Source organism: Amblyraja radiata, chromosome 18 (assembly GCF_010909765.2).
Source record: "Amblyraja radiata isolate CabotCenter1 chromosome 18, sAmbRad1.1.pri, whole genome shotgun sequence".
Classification (NCBI taxonomy): domain Eukaryota; kingdom Metazoa; phylum Chordata; class Chondrichthyes; order Rajiformes; family Rajidae; genus Amblyraja; species Amblyraja radiata.
Window position 1 is genome coordinate 39983117 of NC_045973.1, and position 18332 is coordinate 40001448.

The following is an 18332-nucleotide window of genomic DNA, read 5'->3' on the forward strand; positions in this document are numbered from 1 at the left end:
TTCAGTTTCCCAGGGGGTCGGGACGGGACTGGAGTTGGGAGGGAAAGGTGGGGGAGTCGAGGGAGAGGAGGGGGAGACAGATGGGGGTGTCTTCATTTACTGGCGGCGGGTGTCTGTCACTGAAACAGGCAGGTGAGATTTCACATCCACCTTGTGTGTGCCTCTCTCTCTCTCTCCCTCCCTCTTACACAGGCTGAGAGACTCTGCCTCTGTGAGTGTACGTCTCTTTCTCCCCCTCTCCCACACACAGTAAGACCGAGGTACTGTGCTCAATCCATCTGTGTCTCCCACATACACAGTAAAATATGTCTCCAAATGAGCCAATTCAACCAAGGGAGGATATATATAGTGTGTGAAAAAAAAAGTTACATCATTTGTGTCACGTGTAGTTCACGATGTTCATTCAAGATTTAACGCGAAAGCTCGGGAAACAGACAAGTCACTCGCACAAATAACAGAAATGCCGAGTACCGTGGGAACTCTTTATCTAACCCGTTATATCGTGCGAGACTCGTGCTGGACCACGACCTCTTCACTCTGGTGACATCTTGCGTCAACTCGCCCCGTGAAAAGGCCCCATTATAGTGATCTTTCAAGAATCACTAGTCAGGAATGGTTCTAGAGGACTAGAAAATCACAAATGTAACTCCACTGTTTAAGAAGGGAGGGGGGCAAAAGAAAGGAAATTATAGGCCAGTTAGTCTGACATCAGAGGTTGATCAAATTTAATTAAGGATGAAGTTTCGGGGTACATGGAAGCACATGATCAAATAATCCTAAAATCAGCATGGTTTAGTTAAAGGGAAACTTTACCAAACAAATATGTTGGTAACTCCAATCTCAATGAAATGTACCAGATAAAGAAAAGCGTAGATAGAGTGGACCTGGAAAGGATATTTCCAATAATGGGAGAGTCTAGATCGTACCGTTACGAATGGAGATGTGGAGGAATTTCTTTAGCCAAAGGCTGGTGAATCTGTGGAAGTCATTGCCACGAACGATTGTGGAGGCCAAAACAATGGGTATTTTAAAGCGGAAATTAATAGTAAGGGTGCCAAAGGTTACGGGGAGAAGGCCTAATTCTGCTCCCGACTTAGGTCTTATGAAAAGATAGACAGAAAGGGAAAGTTTATGGGGTTGCTCTATTAAAAAGAATGTGATTTCTCCAGTGGTGAAGAATAATGATGGATCAGATATGTGTTTTGGTGAAAATCAGGAAGGCTTCAGGCAAGATGTCACTGCTGGGAGAAGCAGAAAGGTCCCTTACAGTAGCTACACTTTATAAAGTGAGAAATAATGAAGAAAGGAACCATAACTCCAAGGCAAAATAAATTGGCAATAGTAGCCTCGGTGATGAGTTTGTAGAGTGTGTTAGAAGTAGTTTTGTTGAGTAATACATTGAAAATCCAATCTGATAGATTCTAGATCTGGTTTTGTATTATGAGTCAGGATTGATTAATGATTTCATAGGAAAGAGCAATCATGACAAGGTGGAATTTTCATATTCTAGTTTAAGTGTGGGTCTGAAATTAGTGTCCTAAAGCTAAATAAAGGCAATTACAATAGAGCGATGGCAGTGCAGCCAAAAGCCGATCAGAGGATAAACCAGTTGAACAGCAGTGGCAGACATTTGAAAAGAAATTACATAAATCACAGCTAAGGTCTATTTCAGTGCGAAATAAGCCACAAGGACACAATATTAGAGGCTACTTAGGAAGGCAAAGATGATATCACATTGGAAGAACAGACATCCAAAGTTTTCAAATTGATCAGTAGCCCAGTGGATTGAGAACTATAAAAATCATACAAAGGTGCTTACATACATTCTAAAGAGGGAAAGAAAAGTGTATGAGAGGAAACTCATGAATATAATAAATAGAAATACAAAAAGGATGAGCAGCTAAAACTTTGTTCCCTCCGAGGATGAGACTCAATAATTAATAATGGGAAACATAAAAATCAGTTTGCCATCAGTTTTCAAGGTGGAAGATACTGCAAACATCCCCATAATAACAGATAATCAAGGGGTGCATGAATTGAGGAACATAAAATAAGCTCCAGCCCTAGAAATAAAAGTACTACATAAACTAATGGATGTGATGGCCTGGATCCCAGAGTTTTGAAAAGGAAATTTCTGCCTAGTTGCTTGATGAATCGATCAAATGTACCAAAATCCCCTCAAATCTGCTTTCTTGATTTTTTTTAAGGATTGGAAACCTGCAAATTCAAAAGGCTCTGTTCAACACAGGGGAGATGGAAAGCAAAAACCTCTAGGCCATCTGGCTAACATCTGTTGTTGGAAAAAAGCAATGGCAGAACATTTAGTTTAGTTTAGTTTAGTTTAGTTTAGTTTAGAGACTCAGGATGGAAACTGGACCTCTGGCCCTCCGAGACCATGCCGACAATCCATCACCCATTTCCACGAGTTCATTGGTATCCTCTTTCTCATCCATTTTGGGGCAATCCACGTTACGGGGCAATTTTCGAAAGTCAATTTATCTACAAACCCGCACATCTTTGGGATGTCGGAGGAAACCAGATCACCCGGAGGAAACTGATACGGTCACAGGGAGAATGTGCAAACTTCACACAGACAGCACTTGAAGTTAGAATCATACCCAGCAGCAGCTTTAGAATAGCAGAACACAATCAGATTCACTATGGTGTTATGAAATAGTGTTTGACAAATCTGCCGTTCTCCATGTCTATAACAACTGGTGTAACAGCGCTTCCTCCCTCAGATGCCACTCTTATCCCCATCACCAGCAGACAGGCCAGGAGAGGCCAAACCTCAGCACCATTGGTAATAACTGTATCCAATCAGCTCATATTGCGTTGGCCCACCTGAGCCGTTTCAACTTACTCATCAACAAACCCAGGTGCTCCAGCCAGAGCTCCCTGTGCTCCCCTGTTGCAGGTATGGAGGAAGCCTGAGCCGCTGGGACAAGCCCAAGACCACCAGCACCACTGTTCTGTGGTCAAGATTGAGCTGCTGGGACAAGCCCTAGATAGCCAGTGCCTCAGCTGAAGCCAAGACTGAGCGGCTGGGGCAACCTGAGACCACCAGAGCCTCTTACCTGCCCAAAGACAGAGGGACTATGCTCACCCACTGGGGCAAATACTAAGCTTCAAGGACAAGCCTGAGACCACCAGCACCTCCTCTCATGGCAAAGGCGAACGGTAGGGACAAGCCTGAGAGCACCATGCCTCCTCCTTCAAGTCCAGACTGAGCTGCTGGGGCAAGCCCGACATTGCCAGCGTCTCCTCACATGCACACTGACAACGAGGGACAGGGCCTGGATGTGGACTTGGACTTTCGTGTCACTATAAATAAACCACATTACACAAGTTTACTCTACTGTGAGTGTCGGTGTAGTCATTGTCAACCCGGCATCATCCCCGGCAACACACTGGATAACAAGGGATTTGTGGGGTGGGTGGAAAAAGGTGACATTTTGGCATGGATAGGGATGTGGCTGACCACCACGACACAGTGTGTCAGGATAAGTGCGTCATTTGCAGATTGGCAATGCCACTCATTCAAGGGCAATACCTCAACTATTTTAAATTTATATTAATGACTTGTATTGAAGGCACCCACTGTATTGCAGCCAAACTTTGCTGTTGGTGCAAACGGTGGATTATCAAGTTGTGAGAAGGAAACTCAGTAAGTAATATGGATAGGCTGAATGAAGGGGCAATTTATGGGCAGATAGAATATAATGTGCAATATATGAGAGGTTATCCACAATGGAAAAACAACTGAAAATGTAAATTATTCCTTAACTAGAGTGAGACAAAATGTAGCAGTACAAAGAGATCTGGGCTCCTAGTACACGAGGCATAAAGGTTAGCATGTGTATACTAGACGATGGCGAATTGGGGTGTAAAGTTTAATCCAAGATTACAGTGCCCTCTATGTTTGGGACAAAGACCCATCATTTATTTATTTGACTCTGTACTCCACAATTTGAGATTTGTGAAATAAAAAAAGCACATGTGGTTAAAGTGCACATTGTCAGATTTTAATAAAGGCCATTTTTACACATTTTGGTTTCACCATGTAGAAATTACAGCAGTGTTTATACACAGTCCCCCCCCATTTCAGGGCACCAGAATGTTTGGGACACAGCAATGTCGTGAAAATGAAAGGAGTCATGTTTAGTATTTTGTTGCATATCCTTTGCATGCCATGACTGCTTGAAGTCTGCGATTCATGGACATCACCAGTTGCTGGGTGTCTTCTCTGGTGATGATCTACCAGGCCTGTATTGCTGCCATCTTTAGCTTATGCTTGTTTTGGGGGCTAGTCCCCTTCAGTTTTCTCTTCAGCATATAAAAGCCAAGCTCAATTGGGTTCAGATCGGGTGATTGACTTGGCCACTCAAGAATTGACCATTTTTTAAGCTTTGAAAAACTCCTTTGTTGCTATAGCAGTATGTTTGGGATCATTGTCTTGCTGCAGTATGAAATATGCTGCAGCATGCAGGCCAATGAGTTTTGAGGCATTTGTTTGAACTTGAGCAGATACACTTCAGAATTCATTACGCTACTACCATCAGCAGTTGTATCATCAATGAAGATAAGTGAGCCAGTACCTTCAACAGCCATACATGCCCAAGCCATAACACCCCCAGCACCATGTTTCACAGATGAGGTGGTATGCTTTGGATCTTGGGCAGTTCCTTCTCTCCTCCATACATTGCTCTTGCCATCACTCTGATATAAGTTAATATTCATCACATCTGTCCACAAGACTTTTTTTCCAGAACGGTGGTTGCTCTTTTAAGTACTTCTTGGCAAACTGTAACCTGGCCATCTTATTTTTGCGGCTAACCAGTGGTTTGCATCTTGCAGTGTAGCCTCTGTATTTCTGTTCATGAAGGCTTCTGCAGACAATGGTCAATGACACACCTGAAGAGTGTTTTTGATCTATCAGACACGTGTTTGGGGATTTTGCTTTATTATAGAGAGAATTCTTCTGTCATCAGCTGTGGAGGTCTTCCTTGGCCTGCCAGTCCCTTTGCGATTAATAAGCTCACCAGCGCTCTCTTTCTTCTTAATGATGTTCCAAACAGTTGATTTTGGTAAGCCTGAGGTTTGGCTGATGTCTCCAACAATTTTATTCTTGGTTCTCAGTCTCATTATGGCTTCTTTGACTTTCATTGGCACAACTTTGGCCCTCATGTTGACAAACTGCAATAAAAGTTTCCAAAGGTCATGGAAAGACTGGAGGAAAGACTAGGGTGCTGAGCGCTCACTTATACCTGCATTAAGGAGGCAATTAAGCACACCTGAGCAATTACAAACACCAGTGAAGCCATGTGTCCCAAACATTATGGTGCCCTGAAATGGGGGGGACTATGTATAAACACAGCTGTAATTTCTACATGGTGAAACCAAAATGTATAAAAATGGCCTTTATTAAAATCTGACAATGTGCAATTTAACCACATGTGATTTTTTTTCTATTACAAATCTCAAATTGTGGAGTACAGAGGCAAATAAATAAATGATAGGTCTTTGTTCTAAAGATTATGGAGGGCACTGTACGTGGAAAGCAGCCTTAATACAAAGGCGATCCGGTCTTCAGCAAAACATGCAGCCAGATAACCTGCAAGCAATAAATATTGTCTGCAAAATTGAAGGCTACCAGTTCATAGTGGATCACTTTGGAAACTGACAAGGCAATTTCTTTTATTGGCATTCGTAAAAAGATACTTTATTGAACAATGTAACACCCATGGAAAACTCGGTCAGTGAAACTGGCCATTCGGTGTGGGACATCCTGATTTTGCCCTGTTGTAAACTATGTAGAGAAAAATCATGAATGAATGGAGACATAAGGAACTGTAGATGTTGAAAACCTAAGCAAAACACAATGTGCTGGAGGAACTCAGCAAGTCAGGCAACATCTGTGGAGGGAATGGACAGGTGAAATTTCAGGTCAAGACTTTTCTCCAGACTGATAGTAGAGAGGAGAAAGCTGGTTTATGTTAATGAACCTTGTTGTAGTGTTCTGAATGAAATGAAGGATATTCAGTGACCATCCAGTCGCCAAACAACACATCCCTTAAAATGCTTAATGACATATTTGTTCTGTCGATCAGTATTTGGGGTATTTGTACATCCAGGAACAGTTCCTCAATACAGTGATAAAGGTATATTTTGAGTGCCTGGGGTTTTACAGTATATTCAGAAACTTCCAGACCACCTGTAGGTGTTTGTATTAAAAGCTGTCTTGTCAGTCATTGTAAAAGTCTAATTCTACACAGCAATTGCCCACTTTCAAAATGTTTCCATTTAAACTGTATTTAATCACCTGCTTTTATTCTTGTGTTTAGGGACCATACAACCTCAGTGAGATTCTTCCAAGAGAGATTCTTCCAGAAGGCCTCTTGTGATGCTGGACAAAGACCGATTAGATCGACATCTCGAATCATGTTGTGTCTCATTCACAGTCACAACATGTGGGGATTATCGGGGATAGGTTCATGACCCATTATACAGCCAGGGGCTCCAATAGACTAAGCATGGTGTTACACCCTGTAATTAGATCTGTTTGTGCCACCACCATAGGATCAAACATATCATAGAACAGAACGAAGAGCTGGAAAGGAAGAGTTACAGTGTGTTTGTGAGTCTGTGCGTACGTGTAAGTTAATGGCACTGGGCAGTTTGGTGTAACAGGGTCACTGGTTGTGGTAGGCAGTTACTCACTGTTTAGTGCTTAATGTGCGGTGAGGGGAATGGGACACCCTTGTTCAGTGAGCAATCATAACTGAGGGTGTTAGTAGTAACATAATCTTATTGAAAAGTAAAATTCTTCTGGGGTTGATAGTAGAAACTCAGAAAAGTAGGAGTGCTTATAAAAGTAGTAGAACCTGCTCTGCTTTTCAATACGATACGATCGTAGCTAATCTTTATCTCAATTCCATATTCCCACTCCATTCCCCGCAACATATTTTGTGTCTACAATGGGTGAACACTAAGAGAATATTTTTCCCAGTACAAACATCTAGAAATGGAGCATATTTTCAGACAAGAAGTCACCCTTTTCAGAAAATAACAGGGTGAAATTTCTCCTCTCAAGGGATGATAAATCTTTGCATTTCTCTATTCCTGGGAACTGTGGCAGCAGAATAATAATCTATATTCAAGGTTGATAGACACTTTAAAGTACAAAGACCTCACGAACATGTGTAGGAAGGGACTGCAGATGCTGGTTTACACCGAAGATAAACACAAAATGCTGGAGTAACTCAGTGGGACAGGCAGCATCTCTGGGTGAAGGAATGGGTGACGTTTTGGGTGTAGACCCTTCCTCAGATTGACTTCAGACCACAGTCTGAAGAAGGGTCTTGACCTGAAACATCACCCATTCCTTCTATCCTGAGATGTTGCCTCTCCCGCTGAGTTACTCCAACTTTTTATGTCGATCTCAGGCCTCAAGAACTAGTGGACGGTATCAACAATATACCAACAATGCCAAACTTATACCAAAACCAACTGCGTGTAATTACTGCAGCAAGTACACCTAAAAACCGAAGCCTAAATAAATAATTTCACTAAATGGTGAGGAAACAAAAGGGTATTTACAAACTTCAAAATCTGAATACTTAAATAACCTATACGATCAAGGCAGAACAGTAATCTAAAAATTACCAGTTGAGCAGGTAATTACCAGTTGAGCATGAGAACATCATACACTTTATTTCTGAATTACAGTAAATCGGAAACATGAATAGTATATTGAAGTTTTGAAGATAGACACAAGTGCTGGAGTAACTCCGCGGGTTAGACAGCATTTCTGGAGCAAAAGAATAGGTGACGTTTGGGATCGAAACCCTTCAGACGGAACCCTCAGGGGAAAGGAACAAGAGATATAGACGATGATATAGAGAGATATAGAACAAATGAATGAAAGATATGCAAAAAAGTAATGATGATAAAGGAAAAAGGCCATCATTAGTTGTGATCCAGGTGAAAACAAGTTACAGACAATGAGACTCAACAAAACAACTTTGACAAGCTAGTATGACTTGGGTAGGGGTGGGATGGAGAGAGGGGGGATGCGAGGGTTACTTGAAGTGAGATAAATCAATATTCATACCACTGGACTGCAAGCTGCCCAAGCGAAATATGAGATGCTGTTCTTCCAGTTTGCATTTGGCCTCACTGACAATGGAGGAGGCCCTGGACAAAGGTCAGTGTGGGAATTGGAAAGGGAATTAAAGTGTTTGGCAACCGGGAGATCTGGTTTGATGTGGTCATCCAGCTGTCAAGAACTTTTCAGCATTTCTTGGAATTGTTTGTCCCATTCCCCCAACCCAGCGCCATATGATAAGTTTACACCAGAAAGGTTCAGCCTCAGTACGAGGCCTCACCACCAAAGATGGAACTTCATTTGTCCAGCAAACTGTGTTCAGTATGAACTGCAGAAAGTTTGTGCAATCCTTAAACGTCAATAACAATTCCAGGTTGTTCAACATTTGGGGCGGCACGGTGGCGCAGCGGTAGAGTTGCTGCCTTACAACGCTTGCAGTGCTGGAGACTCGGGTTGATCCCAACTATGGTTGCTGTCTGTACAGAGTTTGTACATTCTCCCCGTGACTGCGTGGGTTTTTTTTACAAGATCATGGGTTTCCTCACACGCTCCAAAGACGTACAGATTTGTAGGTAAATTGGTTTGGTATAAGTATACATTTTCCCTAGTGTGTGTAGGATAATGTTAATGCGCGGGGGTCGCTGGTCAGTGTGGACTCAATGGGCCGAAGGGCCTGTTTCCATGCCGTATCTTTAAACTAAACTAAAGTTTTCTGGACAACATAACTGTGAAATGTGTAAAATGGCAAACATCCAATGATATCCAAGTTCCATTAAAACAGACAGAATGAAAAAATATAGACCTTGGAGAGTTGACAGCACATTTAAACGATCTTGAGATTATTTTGAATGATGTTGTTACACAAAAAGAAAATTTCATTCTTCCCTGCATAATTTTAATGAAGGCATCAAACTACTAGGTGATCTTGCATAGAAGGGAATTCAATTCAAATGGATTATGCGTGCACGATAACATTGCCTGGCCTAATGTCCTGCCTAAAATTCTATATTTGCATTTTAATGCAGAAAGCTCAATACAATTTAATCTTTCAAGTTTGCCCTGTGGCAAAAAATAAACTGATAATACATGGATCACGTTGATTGAAATTTCCTTCCCACAAATTTGCTTTGCCGCTCCCAGTAGTTTATGGGAAGGAACTATGGACATCAACATAAGCTTCCAAATTCACCATTTAAAAAGCAATTGGAATTACCATCACTTTGAGGATTTTGCATAAAAAATATATCTATACCTATAACTCCTGTATTACATTAATCACTGAATGCATTTTACATTGAATACAATTCAAATACAGTGCCCTCCATAATGTTTGGGACAAAGACCCATCATTTATTTATTTGCCTCTGTACTCCACAATTTGAGATCTGTAATAGAAAAAAATCATATGTGGTTAAAGTGCACATTATCAGATTTTAATAATATATCAAAGGCCATTTTTATACATTTTGGTTTCACCATGTAGAAATTACAGCAGTGTTTATACATAGTCCCCCCATTTCAGGGAACCATAATGTTTGGGACACAGCAATGTCTAGTAAATGAAAGTAGTCATGTTTAGTATTTTGTTGCATATCCTTTGCATGCAATGACTGCTTTAAGTCTGTGATTCATGGACATCACCAGTTGCTGGGTGTCTTCTCTGGTGATGCTCTGCCAGGCCTGTATTGTAGCCACCCATATGCTTCTTTTGGGGGCTAGTCCCCTTCAGTTTTCTCTTCAGCATATAAAAGGCCACTGAAGAATCGACCATTCTTTAGCTTTGAAAAACTCCTTTGTTGCTTTAGCAGTGTGTTTGGGATTATTGTCTTGCTGTAGAATGAGCCCCCGTCAATGAGCTTTGAGGCATTTGTTTGAACTTGAGCAGATAGGATGTGTCTATACACTTCAGAATTCATTATGCTACTACCATCAGCAATTGTATCACCAATGAAGATAAGTGAGCCAGTACCTTCAGCAGCCATACATGTCCAGGCCATAACACCCCCATCACCGTGTTTCACAGATGAGGTGGTATGCTTTGGATCTTGGGCAGTTCCTTCTCTCCTCCATACTTTGCTCTTGCCATCACTCTGATATGTTCATCTTCATCTCATCTGTCCACAAAACTTTTTTTCCAGAACTGTGGTTGCTCTTTTAAGTACTTCTTGGCAAACTGTAACCTGGCCAACCTATTTTTGCGGCTAACCAGTGGTTTGCATCTTGCAGTGTAGCCTCTGTATTTCTGTTCATGAAGGCTTCTGCGGACAGTGGTCATTGACAAATCCACACCTGACTCCCGAAGAGTGTTTCTGATCTGTCGGACAGGTGTTTGGGGATTTTTCTTTATTATAGAGAGAATTCTTCTGTCATCAGCTGTGGAGGTCTTCCTTGGCCTGCCGGTCCCTTTGTGATTAGTAAGCTCACCAGTGCTCTCTTTCTTCTTAATGATGTTCCAAACAATTGATATTGGTAAGCCTAAGGTTTGGCTGATGTCTCTAACAGTTTTATTCTTGTTTCTCAGTCTCATAATGGCTTCTTTGACTTTCATTGACACAACTTTGGTCCTCATGTTGATAAACAGCAATAAAAGTTTCCAAAGGTGATGGAAAGACTGGAGGAAAGACTAGGTGCTGAGAGCTCTCTTATACCTGCATGGAGGCAAGTAATCACACCTGAGCAATTACAATCACCTGTGAAGCCATGTGTCCCAAACATTATGGTGCCCTGAAATGGGGGGACTATGTATAAACACAGCTGTAATTTCTACATGGTGAAACCAAAATGTATAAAAATGGCCTTTGATTTATTATTAAAATCTGATAATGTGCACATTAACCATATGTGATTTTTTTCCTACTACAAATCTCAAATTGTGAAGTACAGAGGCAAATAAATAAATGATGGGTCTTTGTCCCAAACATTATGGAGGGCACTGTATCATGTGCTGCCTCTCGCTGCTATTTTAGAACCTAGTTTTCAAATCTTGAGTAATGAGGAAGTTGCATTTATTTACTGTCTGTTCTCACCTTAATTGCCAATGTTATGTCAGCATAAGCACAAAACCCCCCTCCTTGGTCACTTGAGCAATGATGGAAGCCTCCACCTAACAGAAGGAAAATATTGATCATTATACAATCCATGCAATCGAGTTTCTTTAAAATTTAACAAGTGTCCCACACACAAATGTATAGTGACACAAAGTAATTAAATCAACAGGGTAACTGTTTAAAAAATACAATCTTGGAATGAGCACTAGCAACTTCAATATCCAAAACAAATTGAACCGATTAATGGAGCATTTTATACAAATCTGGATTCTGTAAGTATTCACGTTTCTATTAAAAACATTTTATCAGCTGTTAATATAAGGCTGTAATCGTCTCCAAAGCAGTCATTTAGTCTGCGCAGGAAGGAACTGCAGATACTGCTTTCAATCGAAGATAGACAGGCAGCATCTCTGGAGAGAAGGACCGGGTGATGCTTCTGGTCGAGACACTTCTTCAGACTGATAATTGGTACAATGGATCTTATAGAAACATATAACATTCTTAATGGATTGGACAGGCTAGATGCAGGAAAAATGTCCCCCATGTTGGAGTCCAGAACCAGGGGTCACAGTTTAAGAATAAGAGGCAGGCCCATTTTGGACTGAGATGATGAAAAACTTTTTCAGCCAGAGAGTTGTGAATCTATGGAATTCTCTGCCACAGAAGGCAGTGGAGGCCAATTCACTGGATTTATTCAAGAGAGCTCTTAGGGCTAACTGAATCAAGGGATTTGTGGAGAAAGCATGAACAGGGTACTGATTTTGGATGAACAGCCATGATCATATTGAATAGAGGTGGCCTACACCTGCACCTATTTTCTATGATTTTAAGTGTAAATTGTTCCTAGGGGGTGTAGGCATGTTAATATGCGGGGATCGCTGGTCAGTGCGGACTCGGTGGACCAAAGGGCCTGTTTCTGCATTGCACCTCTAAACTATACTAAACTTTTAGTGTTCAGTTTTGGTTTCAGGTCTAAAGAAAGGTCTCGACCAGAAACGTCACCCATTCCTTCTATCCATAGGTGCTGCCTGTCCCGCTGAGTTACTCCAGCATTTTGTGTCTATCTTCAGTAATGTAGTCTTTTGGTTGTATTGTGCTGCAAGATTAATAATCTGTGTTGCCCAGGTGACAGAAATGTCTGAACTCATGACTCAGCAAACTACAACAGAAGGACAGTGGAGCAATCTGATGAAATCTATTTGCAAAATGATATAAAGTTACACGTTAGACAGTGTAACATAATATTTGAAACACTGCCTTTGTGAGTAACTTTAAGCATATTTAGTGCTTTTATATTCAACCAGCTGATTAATAAATCATTATAGCAAACCCATTGATCACTTTAGTAGTGCAGGAAGTGGTTCTGCAGTAAATTAAAATGCACACAAAGATAAAGACTAGATGCCCCCAGATATTTGTAATAATTTTCTGCAACCTACCAAGATTGATTGCCCATCCTCGTTCAATAGCAAGCTTCCCAGCCTAAATGTTAGAGACAAATAAAGGAAATGATTTAATATTGCAACCGAACTTACATGCATTAAATGATTCAAAATGTGTAAAAGTAATGTATAACCAACAGGCTGGGCAAGTTTTATTTATAGGATGCGGTCATTAGTTTAAGGATAAAGGGGAAATCTTTTAGGACCGAGATCAGGAAAACATTTTTCACACAGAGAGTGGTGAATCTCTGGAATTCTCTGCCACAGAAGGTAGTTGAGGCCAGTTCATTGGCTATATTTAAGAGGGAGTTAGATGTGGCCCTTGTGGCTAAAGGGATCAGGGGGTATGGAGAGAAGGCAGGTACAGGATACTGAGTTGGATGATCAGCCATGATCATATTGAATGGCGATGCAGGCTCGAAGGGCCGAATGGCCTACTCCTGCACCTATTTTCTATGTTTCTATTAGTATGTGAAATTTACAAATAAACCATCATCTGCTATTTATTTGTTAAAAGAAAATGTTACAAATGTTTAAAACCGCACATCAAACATTAATCAGTCACGTTCATTTCTTCAGACTATGAAAGCATATTTTAGTATTCTGGAAACTTGCAGCACAGAAGGAAGTCATTCAACCCTGTACTGCTTCTTGAGATTAACTCCATCTTCCTGGTTTATCCATAATCCTGCAAGTTCTTTAAGAACCTTTGGGCGTCACAGTGGCGTTGCTGGAAGAGCTGCTGCCTCACAGTGCCAGAGACCCAGGTTCAGTCCTGACCACCGGTGCTGTCTGTGCAGAGTTTGCACATTCTCCCCATAACCGTGGGTTTCCTCTGGGTGCTCCAGTTTCCTCCCACATACAAAGACATGCAGGTTTGTGGGTTAATTGGCCTCTGTAAAATTTCCCCTCTGTGTAGGGACCGATGAGAAAGTGGGATAATATACAACGGATGAGCAGTGGACGGCTCCATGTTGTATTTCTAAATTAAACCTTTCTAATAACATTTAGGAAAAAGGCTTCCACCACCTTATCCCATGCCGTGTTCCAGATCGCTATGATCTACTCCATCTCACTTCTAGATCTTTTTTTTTTTTTTTATCTAAAAAAAAATTTTTTAAAAATAAAATTAAAAAAGGGGGTCACTAATAACAGTAAATAAGTAAGTAATTAAATAAATAAGTGTGGGGAGGGGGGGGGGTTAAGGGGAGAGCAGCTGCAGTAGAGCAGAACAATGGTGGAGAGCACTCAGTCCTCTTCCGAGTCCGGGGACAAGTTGAGAGAGTTAACAAGTTCCAAGAAAGGGTTCCATGTATCTAGGAATGTCTTGGTAGAGCCTTTGAGAGAGAACCTAAGTTTTTCAAGCCTTAAATTGTAAAGCACCTCCTTAATCCAGCAGGTGTGTGTCGGGGGACAGGTGAGCCTCCGGGCTAACAAGGTTGTAAAAGCTAGAACCCGTTTCACCGCAACAGAGAGGTTGGTGTTGGGAGGGGTATCGAAAATGGCTGACAGTGGGTTTGGAGGAATAGTCTGGCCGTAGGCTCTGCTTATCAAGTCGAAAGCACTCCTCCAAAAGGCTGATAGCTTAGGGCAAGACCAAAACATATGGCTATGGTTGGCAGGAGATTGATTACATCTGTTGCAGGTGTCCCTAACAGCGGGGTAAATTCTAGATAATCTTGCATTTGTGTAGTGGGCTTTGTGAAGGACTTTGCATTGGATTAGGCCATGACGGGCCACTTCTAGATCTTTTGACACTAGCGTATGTGCCAGAGGAATTAGTTTGCTCTGATAAGTATCAAAGTATCTCATCATCTTGAAACTATTACATTATTAGGGATGGTATAGTGGCGTAGCGGTAGAGTTGGCGCCTTACAGCGGCAGAGACCAGGGTTCGATGCTGACTACGGGTGCTGTCTGTACGGAGTTTGTATGTTCTCCCTGTGACCCTGTGGGTTTTCTCCTGATGCTCCAGTTTCCTCCCTCATTCCAAAGGTCTGTATGTTAATTGGCTTCGGTAAATGTTTCCCTAGAGTGTAGGATAAAACTAGTGTACGTGTGATCACTGGACGGCACGGACTCTTTGGGCCGAAGGGCCGGTCTCCACGCTGTATCTCTAAAGTCTATCTCTTAACTCTCACTGTTCCAGAAAGAAAAGTGCTAACTTTTCTCATCTTACCTCACAGTTGAAATCCCCGATAAAACCTATTATGCTCCTTTGCTGGAAAACAATAGCTGTTCATCCAAGATTCAAATCTGTTTCTATCACTCTTGACTAACCATTATTCAAGTGTTATAATGGAACAACACTAATTGCAGGCACTCTGTTCCGCAACTAATCAAATTCAATAGCTTTAGGTCAGGGTCTTCAAAATGAACCAAAAAGACATACAGGTCAAAGTCAAAGACAATTTTATTCGTCACATACACCCTAAGGTGCAGTGAAATGAATTTGCCAGCAGCGATACACTTAAAAAGAACACACAATACACAATGAAATTTAACACAAACATCCACCACAGTATTCTTCACTGTGGTGGAAGGCAACAAGGTTCAGCCAGTCCTCCTGCTTTGTTCACCCGTGGTCGGGTCCATAACCCCTCCGTAGTCGCCGCTACGGATGGCCCGATATACAGGCCCTCTCGTCGGGATGATCCAAACTCCGATGTCGGGACGGTCAAACACACTCCGCGGCTTGGAGGTCCCGACTCGGCAATTTCCTACCGGAGACCGTGGCTTCAGGATGTTATAGGCCGCAGGCCAGCGGTCGGAGCTCTTCTCCGGCGATCCCCGGCGAGAGATCCCAGGCTCCGGATGGTAAGTCCACGCCACGCCCGCGGCTAGAAGCTCCGCAGACCACGGCTTCAGGAAATCCACCATCGATTTTCTGGCACCCTTGGTTCTAGAGCCTTTCTGGATAATCTACTTTGCCAGACCAATGGGGGGGGGGGGGGGGAGCAAAGATACCGGCCCACAAAGTTGGCTATGGGAACGGAACTGCTGGCCCCGACCAGGCTGGAGTTCCAGGGGGCAAATTCGACTTGTCAATCCGTGCGGAAGTTTCAATGAGGTAGAGATCGGCCGGCTCACCCAGTCTAGGCGCACATTTCGTGGGGAACTTCCGGGGAGGTGGAGTTATGTCCCTATTAAAGAGGGGGACTGGACCATCAGTTGCCAGAAAATCGGTGGTGGACCTGTACTTCCAAATCACACGTAACAGCGCCATTATATGAAAACTTACATTTCATATAATTACATACGGGTGTCAGAGGTTATGGGGAGAAGGCAGGAGAATGGGGTTAGGTGGGAGAGATAGATCAGCCATGATTGAATGGCGGAGTACACTTGATGGGTCAAATTACCTAATTCTGCTCCTATCACATGATATGAACACGTGGCAGTCGTTTTGAAACGTGTGAGCCACTGAAAACTTAAATCTCATACAATCACATACAAAGCAATAGTTGAGTTTAAAAACCTTACCGATCTGGTCCAATATTGATCTAATTATTGAGTTCAAAGAAAGTATACTTGAAGTGACCATAAAATTTTCATAAATGTTAATATTATCCTTCCAGATTTTGAAATGGTAAAGCTAAATATTACACAGAACCAATTTCAACATAACTGAACTTTGTTTATGGAACCACAGGAGACTGCAGACATTGCAATGTGTGGCAAAAAAAGGCAGAGCTGCAGGCGGAATTCAGCAGGTCAGGTACCATGTATGTAGGTCCATGTTGTGGGATGAGCCCATTCATCTACACTCATAGAGTAGTGGGCATGTAGCCAGTGTAAGGAAGTGGAGAGAGGGGTGGGGCAAGAACTAGCACTAGGTGGACACAGTAGAGGTGAGGTTGTATGGCAGGTAACAGTCAGATAGATTCAGGGACAGCTGTTATCAGGCAACTGAATCATCCTACTAACACCTAGAGAGCAGTCCTGAACTACTATCTACCTCATTGGAGACCCTCAGACTATCTTTGATTGGACTTTACTGGCTTTATGTTACAGTAAATTATATTTACATAATTCTTTTTTTCATGTGTCTGCACACTGTGGATGTCTCGATTGTAATCGCGCATTGTCTGTCCATTGACTTGTTAGCACGAAACAAAACCTTTTCACTGTCCCTCGGTACACATGACAATAATCTGAACTCAGACTGAGGGACAGAAGGCTGGGGATAATGTTAGAGGCTGGAAGGTGATCATTGGAGGACAATGGCTGCAGATTCTGGAATCCAATGGGAAGGAAGGCGAGGAATGGAAGTGAATACATTTAATTCAAAGCACTTTATTCGTCCCCGAGGGGCAATTTAAAAAGGCGCATTACAGTAGCTTTAAAAAAAAAAGAGGGACACAATCAACAAACATAAGCAGCACGCATATTGCACACACGCACACTGCACAATCAACCAACACACGCATTTCACAGACACACTGCACAATCACACAACACACCGCACATCAGCATTCAACACATAGTAATAGTTTTAAAGTGCTTCCTTAGTGCTTCAATTAAAAAGTGCATATAAAAGGTTATTTCATTTCATATGTTCATGAGTCAGTGATCAGCATTAAGAAGCTGGACAGCCCTGGGGATGAAGGTTGCCTTCCTCCTCTGTGTCCGGCAACCCGGACAGCGGAGTCTGCGTCCTGAGGGGACCACTCAAACTCAGGAAACAGGATGCGAGAGGGGTCGTGAAGAATCCTGCGTGTTAACTATACAGACTGTTGGTCGCATAGGGCAGTGAGAGTTCGGATGGGCTGCTCAATGATTTTTGAGCAGACCTTGACCACGTTCAACAGGCGGTTTCTGTTTTGCAGGGTGATGGAGTGGAACCAGCTAGTGAAAGAGAAGGTTATTACATTTTCAATGAATGCGTAGTAGAATGTGGTGAGAATGTCTTTGTTAATCCCAAATGACTTCAGCTTCCTGAGTAGGTACTGTCCCTGATGGCACTTTTTAAGGATTTCCTCTGTGTTAGAGGAAAACCTTAGCAGGTTGTCGAAGGCTGTTCCCAGGTATTTGTATACCTCCACTATTTCCACTGGCTCCTGCTGGATGATAGTGGTGGCTGCCTCAGCCATCTGTCTCTGTTGGGGGGAAAAGGTCACAATCATGTCCTTGGTTTTGCTTATATTTAGCTCAAGACAAGACTTTTCACACCATACTATAAAGTCCTGCAGGGCTGAGCTGTGATGTTGTGTATGGCTGGGAAGCAGAGACAGGAGGACTGTGTCATCAGCAAATTATACAAAGTGGCAGTTTGGCTGGGTGGATCTGCAGTCATCAGTGTAGAGAATGAAGAGAAGTGGGGAGAGGACACAGCCTGTGGAGAGCCAGTGAAGGTGAAGAGGGTGTCGGACAAGGTGTGGTTCACCAACACCCTCTGTGATCTGTTGGTGAGGAAGTCTATAATCCACAGAGTGAGTTGGTGGTTGAGGTGGAAACGGGTGATGAGCTTCTCAGCCAAAATATGTGGCTGCATGGTGTTGAATGCTGATGAGAAGTCTGCAAACATAAGTCTGGCTATGGTCTTGGGGATTTCCAGATGCTTATGGATGGTGTTTAAGATGAATATTTTTGCGTCATCGACACCCCTACCAGCCTGGTAAGCAAACTGCAATGGATCCATCATCGAGCCAGTTGCCTTGGTGATGTGCTCCTTGATGATCCTCTCCATGGCCTTCATGACCAGGGAGGTGGGAGCCACCGGTCTAAGGTCATTCA

The 18332-nt window shown here is 42.5% G+C and overlaps 1 protein-coding gene across 3 annotated transcripts in view; it reads right to left on the reverse strand.

The window, feature by feature from the left end:
• hdac11 (histone deacetylase 11) overlaps positions 1 to 18332 on the reverse strand; it is a 114690-nt gene that overhangs the window by 49089 nt on the left and 47269 nt on the right. For all 3 annotated transcript variants that reach the window (XM_033037202.1, XM_033037200.1, XM_033037201.1), the window contains 2 exons: positions 12594 to 12636; positions 11134 to 11210 (listed from right to left, as the gene is read on the reverse strand). In XM_033037202.1, coding sequence (XP_032893093.1) covers positions 11134 to 11210; positions 12594 to 12636 — 120 coding nt within the window. The remainder of the gene's footprint in view (positions 1 to 11133; positions 11211 to 12593; positions 12637 to 18332) is intronic.